General features: G+C 42.6%; 1 protein-coding gene across 1 annotated transcript; it reads left to right on the top strand.

Annotated features, from left to right (window-relative positions):
- Positions 1-7,199: 7,199 nt before the first annotated feature.
- Positions 7,200-11,215, top strand: LOC100830577 (stearoyl-[acyl-carrier-protein] 9-desaturase 5, chloroplastic). Its single transcript, XM_003579548.4, has 3 exons — positions 7,200-7,513; positions 9,345-9,846; positions 10,315-11,215. The coding sequence occupies exons 1-3, from the start codon at positions 7,398-7,400 to the stop codon at positions 10,873-10,875; spliced, it is 1,179 nt and encodes a 392-aa protein (XP_003579596.1). The 5' UTR covers positions 7,200-7,397; the 3' UTR covers positions 10,876-11,215.
- The last annotated feature ends 92 nt before the right edge of the window (positions 11,216-11,307 follow it).

Below are 11,307 nucleotides of genomic sequence, written 5' to 3'. Positions count from 1 at the left end.
ACTATTCAACAGTTCATCAACGACTTCCAGCCGAAGGGGAAGAAGACCTTCGAAGAAGTGAGGAATTGGTTTCTGGCCAACGCCGAGTTAGGGCACAACTCTGAAATTCTCGTGTACGAGATCTAGAAGGACATCGGCGAAATCTCAACAAGGAGGTCCTCAAATCGAATGGGGATTACTACGGCGGTGGGATTGTCGCCAAAAGTGGCTAAATTGTGTGGAATATTTTTATTTGTGGCTCATTCTTTCAAACACTTTGTATACACATGCATGTGACTTGAATGTTTAGCTCGTGTGGAACTTTGTAATATATTTGCTGCTATTTCTGTTTCTTTGGTGTTGTATATTGTACTGCTGTATTCCTGATATTATCTGTGATGTGCTGTATTCCTGCTATTTCTGTGCTACAAGAATATTCAATTTTATAAATAATTCATTTTTTTTCGGAAAAAAATAGTACCAGTGGCGGTTAAAAGCCACCGCCACCGAACACATAGCAGTGGCGGTTAGACACCACCGCCACTGGAAAAGCTTCGAGTGGCGGTGGCCATAGACGGCCACTGGAAAATGTGCAGTGGCGGGTTCCTCGCCCGCCACTGATGTACTCCACGCAATTTTCGGTTGGTGCCGGAGGGATTTACAGTGGCGGTTTGTGGGTCTTCGGTGGCGGGTATTTTACCCGCCATTGGTGATCTCGGAGCAGCAGTGGCAGGTATTTCACCCGCCACCGGTGCCAAAATCTCCAGTGACGCAGAGTTGGTGGCGGGCGTGATCACGGCCACCAACTCAATTTTTTGACCGCCACTAGAGGGATTTTCTGGATTAGTGGTAGCTTTTTGGTTTTTCATGTCCCCATGTGCTAGTACAACACAAAGGTATAGAGTAAAGTGACTTGAGAACACAAGTTTTGGTGTAAAGCTCGCCCGGAGACGCCACGAGGCCCGCAGGAGAGGGTGATGCCTGAAATCACACGATGAATGATCCAGAGAACTTGAAATCTTGGATGATGTCATCACATGGGTTCATAAAGATGGTGCTAAAGAGAAAAACACAATCCAAGTATCTGAGATTGCACTTTCTTCACAAACTAGACTAACCCGAACGGAAGTTCCGGACTTAGGGGGGGAAAGTTGCAATTCGGACGGACGGAGCAGAATTCTTGAAGAAATTGGGTAGCTTTTTGATTTTTCATGTCCCCATGTGCTAGTAGAACACAAAGGTAGAGTAAAGTGACTTGAGAACACAAGTTTTGGTGAAAAGCTACCCTGTAGACGCCACGAGGCCCGCAGGAGGCGGCGATGCCTCAAATCACACGATGGATGGTCAAGAGAACTTGGAATCTTGGATGATGTCATAAAATGTGTACATAAAGATGGTGTTAAGAGGAAAACACAATCCAAGTATCTGATGTTGCACTTCCTTCACAAACTAGACTAACCCGCACGAACGTTCTAGAATTAGAGGGGGGGAAGTCACAATTCGGACGGACGGAGCCGAATCTGTTGAGGACTTGGGTACATGTTTGCTTTTTCATGTTGACATGTCCTAATACAACACTATGATATAGTAAAGTGACATGGAAAACCAAGTTTTGATGAAAAGCTAGTAACAAAACACTAAGGAACATTTAAACCCAAGCCCTAGAGTGAGGAAAACACGCATTTCAGACCTAGGGAGAAGAATTCTGTGAGGGCTTGGGGTAGATTTTTTGTTTTACATGTGCCCATGTGGAAATAGAACACTAAGTAATAGAAAAACATCAGGAAAACCAATGTTTTGGTGAAAAGTTACCCCGTAGACGCCACGAGGCCCGCAGGAGGGGGCGATGCCTCAAATCACACGACGGATGGTCTAGAGAACTTGAAATCTTGGATCATTTCATCAAATGTGTACATAGAGATGGTGTAGGAAAACACAATCCAAGAATCTGAGGTTGCACTTACTTCACAAACTAGACTAACCCGCACAAACGTTCCGGACTTAGGGGGGAAAAGTCGCAATTCGGTCGAACGGAGCAGAATCCTTTGAGGACTTGGGTAGCTTTTTGGTTTTTCATGTCCCCATGTGCTAGTATAACACAAAGGTATAGAGTAAAGTGACTTGAGAACACAAGCTTTGGTGAAAATCTCGCCCGGAGACGCCATGAGGCCCATAGGAGAGGGCGATGCCTGAAATCACACGACGAATGATCCAGAAAACTTGAAATCCTGGATGATGTCATCAAATGGGTTCATAAAGATGGTGTTAAGAGGAAAACAAAATCCAAGTATCTGAGGTTCAACTCCTTCACAAACTAGACTAACCTGCACGGAAGTTCCGGACTTAGGGGGGAAAAGACGCAATTCGAACGGACGGAGCAGAATTCTTTAAGAAATTGGGTAGATTTTTGGTTTTTCATGTTCAAATGTCCTAATAGAACAAAAAGGAAGTCTAAACTGACAGGAAAACCCAAATGTTTTGTGAATAAATAAAGTAAGAACCGGAAAAAAACTAAACCGAGCCTGTCTCAAGTGGTCTGGTTCCTTGTGGTGGAACCAGCCCACCCATATCAAAGTCCTAGACTTGACATGGGTGTCACATTTCTCTGGATTTTTCCAGGATTTAACCGGCGCTATTCTTTCAGTGGTGGGTGACGTACCCGTCAACAGCGAGGCGCCTGCGGTGACTTCGTCAATCTCTCAGGATCTGCCGGCCCAGTCTTTCGGAGATGCTCATAGGGGTAGGGTGTGCGTGTGTGCGTCCATAGAGGTGAGTGTACGCACGTGTTGTGAGCGTCTGCGTTTGTACTGTGTTCCTCAAAAAAAAAATGGAAAAAAAACCTGGAAAATGCCTTTGCCGGCGGCTTTTCATCGGGCCGCCGGCAAAGGGGCCTTTGCCGATGGCTTTTCGTCGGGCCGCCGGCAAAGGTGTACTTTTTGGACATTTGGGAAAAATAAAAAATAAAAGGCCTTTGCCAGCGGCCTTTTCTCGGTGCCGCCGACAAAGGGTTATTTTTTTTAAAATTCGTGCGCGCGTCCAAATTTGAACGGGGGACGGGAAAAACGAATCTTTTTGCCGGTGACTTTTTTGTGGTGGCCGCCGGCAAAGATAATTTATTTTTTCTTCAACGGCCGGCCGTTTCGCCCGCTGTTAACCTCGCATGCAGGCCCACGTATAGGGGCTCTTTGCCGGCGGCCGTCCTTTGCCGACGGCTTTTTGGTGAATTTGCCGGCGGCCGATCCTTTGCCGGCGGCTTTTCTCGGGGCCGCCGGCAAAAGTCCTCTTTGCCGGCGGCCCGATAGAAAGCCGCCGGCAAAGCCCTTGGCCGCCGGCAACGGGCGGTTTTCCCGTAGCGTTAGAACCAACAATATATAAAACAACACGTGTTGCATAAAAGTTACTGCAGATTAATTTTTCGATCTTATAAGTGAATTCAAAATACTACCTTCTGTTTATCTGTGCTGCGCGAACCTTGGCTTGGTACGGTGGTCCGGCAAATCCTATATTGTTGGCGTACCCGTAACTACGGCCACCCCAACACGATCAAAGACTCGTCAGATCTACACGGCCGCTCCAATACAGATCCCGGACAAACGGCGCCCATTAATCAACTGATCAGCGTCACGTACTCCGTGGGATGGGATCACGGACGATCATCGGCTCCTCTCCTCCGTTCGTTGGACTTACGTCGGTGGCTCATGCCCATGCTTTGAATTTGCTAGCTTATGCTGGCATCAAGCATTCGAGGATGCAGAGTACTGAGTACACCAATTCACTAATTAAATTTGGACGGCGACACAATCGAGGAAAGAATGCTTACGCTGGCCAGGATGGGGTTCCATGCGATAATTAAGTACTGCACGCCTATGTAATCCAAATGCATGCACATGCCGATGAATGGATAATTCAGCGTAACTTACTATCACTAGTTTCGTCAGGAATGGTCCTTAATTTTAGACGTTGGCAGAGTCAAATTTTAAGAACTTTCACTAAAGTTATTCCTAGAAGAAAAATATTCAAGGATGAACTCAACCTTGCATTTCATAGAGCTAAAAGAAAGAGCTATCATGGCCTAAAGGCCTGGATAGATAGTTTTAGATAATTTTCTTTTTTCTTATGTAAATACTTTATTTTTAATTACTAATATGCAATAGGCCTTATGGCGGCCTAAAGCTTTCCATCAAGAAAAGAAAAATATAAGTAAATAAAATAGCGTGAGTAATTTGTCATTTCTGCCGAAATAATTTTGCGGCATACAAGGGCCTATCGAGGATTTTGCGGTAGGGTGTGGTTCAATAAACAATTCTTGTACCCGAAATTTGCAAAAATTTTAAATGCATGTTAACATTCTAAATTTGCGTGAATTGCAAGTATCTTGATTTTCAAATCTAAACCGAAGCAAAAAAAATTGAAACATGCGCTCTTTACCCTGGTACCAAAGATTTTCAAACGAGCCCTTATAAACATGAAAGGAGAAAGAATAAAGAATATTAGAAATGGTGATAAATTTCAACATAGTTGCTCAAGTCTGATCTCTAATAAATAATAGTTGATGATGATGGTATGCCTTCGCCACGTATTTCAAACGTTAGGACAAAAAAATAATCTATCTTTTTTACTTAAAAGTTGTACTTCCTCCGTTCAACAAGATGTCTCAACGTTGACTAAATTTGAATGCATTTATACATTAAATCATTTTAGATACATCCAAATTTTGATAAATTTGAGACTTTTTTGTTCGACGGAGAAAGTACTTGGTTCAAGTCTAGACGCACACGTACGTACTTTGAAAGCTGCATCCATTCTTCCGGGTGAAATTTTCTTCTCTTCGTGTCGCACGGTGCTTTGGAAAAGACGTGTTCTTCTTCGAGCTAAACACTGAAAAGTGCTGCACGACTAGTGACCATTAAGCAGACAGCCGCACATGATCTCAACTCGATCGGGCACCCGGCCGGGACGTGTACGTGCAAGTGTGAGTGTGAGTAGGCCTGGGTCGGCCCTTGAATGGGCCTACTTTGCGTGCCACCACAACCACAAGAATCCACACGCATCCATGCATTGCATGCATCTCGAAGCTTCTTGGGGCACGCATGTGGAAGCAGCGCCGGGGCCAAAAATTAATACCGCCAGCGTACCAACGTAGGTACAAGTGAATGTGCCACCTGTTTCCCCAAAGTGACACAAGTCCAACCCACTTCAAATCCACCTAAGACTTGCGGCCATTAATAACCTGCCTACAAATTGTCCTCTTCTGTTCCTACCTTCTTTTCAGTACTTTCTCTTCGATCCATAATAAACATAGTTGGTTCTCTTCGATTCAACACTTCTGATCATGGATCGGAGGGAGTAGTACATGGATGCTTCTAAGAGGAAATTACGCACTGCCTAACGAACATCTTCTTTTGCACGGATGGTGTTCTATTTCTTGATGTAACTTTCGTTAATGTTGTTTATGTTCCATGAACTGAGATCGGGCCGGGTTTTCCTTTTGCTATAGCCCCTTGTGTTGTCTTTAGATCCATGAATGCTACCGGTCAGTTTGAAGCGTGTCGGTGTTCATATCATGATTTAGTTTAAATGATGATCTCCTTGTGTTATACTACCTCCGTTTTATAATTCTTGTCGAAATATTACATGTATTTAGACGTTTTTTAGGAATAGATATGTCCATATTTGAGGAAATTTGAGACGATAATTATTTGAGGAAATTTGAGACGATAATTATAGAACGGAGAAAGTAACTTTTTTGGAACCAAAACGCTAAGCACGGCCAATGTTCCGATATAGCTAGCGTTAGATTCTATAGAGCTTCACTATTTGCCATAGCTCGTAGCTAGCGTAGCTCTCACACTCCATACAAGCACATTGATCTTATGCATATTTATTGCAGCTAAACCTTGTGAACCACAATTAAAACTTTGATTCTAGCTAATTCATGCATTTTCGTTGTTTGGGGCATTTCATAAACTTGTAGTGCTACTTTGGCTAGTTCAAGGCTTTAATAATGATTCTATGAACAAAGATCAGTATATTAAACTCTATGATTATCTGACTTATTTGAATGTGATTCGTACTATTTTTGAGCGTCGATTTCCGTTGCTCGATTAGAAGAAAGAGTTGATCCTGTTTATAAGAAAACCAGGCCTACAAACCATACAATGTGACTTATACTTATGTAGGTGTAACTAAGACCTCATCGCTAATTTAATCACGATTGGAAACCTTTGTCCAAACTGATTAATTATAAGATGGTACAGGAAAGCAGGAAAGTAGTTGTGGCTACATAAACCTTCTTTCCGGAGGAAATTAATTTACATGTTGCCTCTCCTCTGCCACAACTGTTGAATGTTGAAGCTCTCTCAAAGTAGTTAGAGAGCGAAGTCGGGTCAGAGATGGTTTCAGTGTTTTGGCTCCCACTAAGTGTAAAAATAAAAGCATATAATGCAGCAATACCGTGTCATTTGTGTGCTGCAAATGTTGGGAAAAATAAACATTTTTGCACCTTAGGAAAGATAATATGAATTTAGTGTTTAAAAAAGTCGATTTTGAAACAATAAATTTATCGTTTTACACAAATATTGTCTCTGTTCCATGAAAATTTACCCATGAGTACAAAAGACACTAACATGTATGCTTGTAAATGTTCTTTTTTTAGAAATCATTTGAATTTTCGATCAAAAAACTAGCAACAAGCAACTGCATGACACATATGCATAATAACACATGCATAGCATTTCATGAAAAATCGTCACACATGCCAAACACACACAAAGCACGTGCATAACACATGTCCCCTTGCGAACCATTTGGGCCTAGGTGCCTCTATCGTCAACCTTAGGACAATTGTCGGGACTGACACGAGCATAGGTGCAAAGAGAGAGGAGTTAGAAGCGTAGGATTTCTAAAGCATACAAAAATATACTCCCACCAATACTATTTTTTTGTTGATGAAATGCAACATCACCTAAATAAGTTGGTTCTATCTTCTTGTTCTGCATCCATCACTCGTTGCAAACACGCCATGTTTGGAAGCTCCGCTATGTTTTGGCCATGGGACCGGTGACAGTGGGGTCATAAGTTTCAATGCAGGCCAACAAAAGGGGTTGAAAAAAAAAACACGGCCTGACAAACAAAATTTAAAACAAATCAATAATAGCCCATACTGAGAAAGCAAAGACCCTTTCTCTCTCCTCCCTTTTAATAGCCGACCCCCCCTGTGGCTGTATCTCACTCCTCTCACAAAGCCCTTTGTATAACCCCCCAGCCCACACAGGTGTAGACAACCAGGAGCGCCCAAGACGCGGGGCAGGAGGAATCCCGGGGCCTGTAGCAAAGAATCGATCCACCTGTCCACATCGAGATCTCGGATCGCGGGGAGAGAAGGCAGGTGGTCGTGAGCCGAGCTCAGCCGGGCGGCCATGGCGTTCAGGGCGTGCCTCCCGTCCCACAGGGCCTCGCCGTCGCCTTCCGTACCACAGAGGAGGGCCAACAATGGGCCGCCGCCGGTGGTCGCCATGGCTTCCACCATCAACGAGTGAGCAGATCTTCCCGCGCAGACTTGCAACCTCGCTCTTCATTCGATTTGTGTCCTTTGATTATTATTACGGTGGGAATGGTTGGGTGTACTCTGTGATCTTGGTTGGTGGGGGAGTTTCTGAGGAGGTATTGGGGTTGGTGAGATTTGTGATTTGGAATTGGGTACACTCCCTTACGCTAGTGTATCAGATCAAATCTTGCGAAGACAAAAATACAACCTTTTGTGTCCGATTTCTGTGTTCTCTCCCTTTTCTTGTTGAGATCCAGGGCTTTGTTTGGGGTGTTCTGTTAGCTATGCAAGGCTTATCCTTAGATTCTTTCGCTTATCCAATTGATAGTATGTTCCTGCTTGTGATCTAGATGGCTAGTTTATGATCTCTACCTGATTCAGCGATCTGGCCGGTTTACAGTTGTAGCGATATTTTGTGTGTGCATGTGCAGCCAAAATCTTGTTTCTCCTTTTCTTTTTCCGTATATACTTGTTGAATTGTTTGTGTCACTCACGGGGTCATCTCAAATTAACTGGGTATGAATCGTTTTAGTGTCAGTTTTGCGAATAAATAGTTAATTGTCATAACCAAAATTCTTGTATTATTGACTTGCATTCCTTCTTAAGGAACCAATAGATATATGCAACAAGAATGTCAATGTCAACACTGTATAAATCCAGAGTTGTTTGTAATTCGATGGTCGATTTTAGCGGGCTGTAGAAATCCAGATTTGTTTGTAGTTCCATGGTCAATTTAAGGAGGCTGTAGATGTTCAGAATTGTATTTCCAGTACCTTTCAAGGGGTTTATGTCAAGCAGATAGTCATAAACTAGTTAGCTGATGAGATCTGAACTTGTTCAAATATGTTGACGGGGATAGACTGATAGTGAGCACCAGAAGGCTTCATTTGCAACCAGCCACTACATGGCTACTAGTGATACCAGCTTATGGTTAGTGTAATTTAGTTTTTTGGAGGGCACATGACACTAGTCCAATGTTCTTTTGATATCAATGTAATTAAGTTTTTGGGAGAGCACAGGACACTGTTCTTATGTGTTCGTGGTATCAAATTAATTAAACCCAAATCTAAGAACTGGAATTTTACTCTGTCTATTTCTATGGACAATACAAATGTTGTTTTAGGGTGTGTGCAGCAATAGTTTTTCAACTTTTATTCCAACATAGAAGTATTTAAAAATGACTTGTAATTAACATTAATATTTGTCATCAACAATACATTGGATATGTGAATGGTCAAACTGTACACTGGAGATGTCAAGACAGTAAAAAAGACAACATTTAGTGCCAGGGAAGATAGGAAGTATGTGATGTGACATGAAAATACAATTCGATAAGGTTGAGTGGATTTTGCATGGTGTTGATTGTGTTTTCGCTTAGTTGGATTATCCATCAAGTTACTCTGTTTAGTCAAAATGCCCATTTGGTTATTGTGGATAATATCTTGTAAAATCTTAGAAAAACGGTTGATTCTGTCCTGTTTTTTTTAGGGAAGATTATGTCCTGTTTATGTACCTACTATGTGGCACCACATCAAGTTACTCATTGTCGCTTCATCAGAACCTTACCCGTTTTGGATATATGGTAACATGTTTGGTAAACACTGTCTATGCAGACATTAGAAGCCTTTCTTCACCTGTGTGGAAGAATAGTTTCATTGTGATTTCTTGGCCACTGTAAATTTGATGCCAGAAGTTCTCAGCCTAGAGATTTCGTTTAAGATAGATTATTATGAGTTTGCTACATCATTTTGTTTCAGCTCTGTTCAGTCAATCACCTTGCTAACTGCATCCATATGACTAATTATGTTTCCTTTGCTAGGGTGAAAACTGCCAAAAAGCCATATGCTCCTCCACGTGAGGTGCAGCTCCAAATCATGCATTCACTACCTGCCCAAAAGCAGGAGATTTTTGATTCACTTCAATCTTGGGCCAGGGACAACCTATTGAACCTTCTTAAGCCAGTCGAGAAATCGTGGCAGCCACAGGATTTCCTACCAGACCCTTCTTCTGAGGGATTTTATGATGAAGTAAAAGAACTGAGGGAGCGGGCAAAGGAAATCCCTGATGATTACTTTGTTTGCCTAGTTGGTGACATGGTTACCGAGGAAGCCCTTCCTACCTATCAAACAATGCTCAACACCCTTGATGGTGTCCGGGATGAAACTGGTGCAAGTCCAACCGCCTGGGCTGTATGGACAAGAGCATGGACTGCTGAAGAAAACAGGCATGGCGATCTTCTGAACAAGTATATGTACCTTTCAGGACGGGTTGACATGAGACAGATTGAGAAGACTATACAATATCTTATTGGTTCTGGAATGGTAAGGGCTATTATATAATATCTTTTGAGGAATGCCATCCCTTTTCCTTTTCGATGAATCCCTAAGTTACTAAATCTGATATACTTATTTCCGCTAGAGAATTCTCATTTCCAGCTTACAATGAATCACGGAGTCACCAATTTTCTCAATAGCAACACGTAACAAATGAGTGTTAGTCAATCAACAAACCACAATTTACCCTGTGTGTGTTCATAGTACCTTCACTTAACAAGCCAGTAAACTTATGGGTCAACTTAGATGCGATATCTTCCATTTTAGCCATTTCAAACAGGACAGTGGTGCACCAAGAATAATATCCTTTATGGCTTCTGAAAGAAACACAGCTAGTTTAGTTATCAACTTTTGACGTATCTATGGTGTAGCTCTTTTTAAATTATAATAGGTGATTACTTTAGATATTTCAGTAAACACTACCATGAACATAATGTGTGTTACTTCTTTCTCCAGGATCCAGGAACTGAAAACAATCCCTACATGGGTTTCCTTTACACATCATTCCAAGAGAGAGCAACATTCATATCTCATGGCAACACGGCAAGGCATGCCAAGCAGTTTGGCGACCTTAAACTCGCCCAGATATGTGGTACAATAGCAGCTGATGAAAAGCGCCATGAGACGGCTTACACCAAGATAGTGGAGAAACTCTTTGAGATTGATCCTGACTACACTGTGCTTGCGTTTGCCGACATGATGAGGAAGAAGATCTCGATGCCTGCTCACCTGATGTACGATGGCGAGGACGACAACCTTTTTGAGCACTTCAGTTCGGTGGCACAGCGGCTGGGCGTGTACACTGCGAAAGACTACGCCGACATCCTTGAGTTTTTGGTGCAGAGGTGGAAAGTTGCAGATCTCACTGGGCTATCTGGTGAAGGGAGACATGCCCAGGACTATGTCTGCACCTTGGCAACAAGATTCAGGCGGCTGGACGAAAGAGCACAAGCTAGGGCAAAACAGGGGCCTGCGATTTCTTTCAGCTGGGTTTATGACCGGAAAGTGCAGCTCTAGTCAAGATAAAGAAACTTGGAAGTTAATGAGTCCTATAAAGTTTCGGGTTTTCTATAAGAAATCAATGTAGGTCTTGTAGCTGGGTAGAAATGTTCTATGTGCTGTCCTGTATGTTGGATGACAGTGGTGTGTCCGAAGAAAACTGCTGTGAGGTGCTGCCGTGGTGGCCGTAATAGCCATCAAGTGCTCTCGTTGCAATCTTTTGTTGTATTGAGATATTTATGTAAGCGTCTAGGTTTTATAGCGCTTGTATAAGTTTCAAAGTAATAAATGGATATCTGTATACAGACAGCCTTGAACTGGTGCATCTAAAAAATCTAGGCTAAGTTTTGTGCTTGCATTGTAACGACACTAACCATTCTGGCATACCATCATGTTCTTTGCGTTGCCAACATTTTTTCTTCTACTAATGCAAGGAAATTTCCGTTTTGT

This window comes from Brachypodium distachyon, chromosome 5 (assembly GCF_000005505.3).
Source record: "Brachypodium distachyon strain Bd21 chromosome 5, Brachypodium_distachyon_v3.0, whole genome shotgun sequence".
Taxonomy (NCBI): domain Eukaryota; kingdom Viridiplantae; phylum Streptophyta; class Magnoliopsida; order Poales; family Poaceae; genus Brachypodium; species Brachypodium distachyon.
The sequence above is the reverse complement of the archived record's forward strand: the minus strand, read 5'-3'. Positions and strand labels throughout refer to the sequence as shown.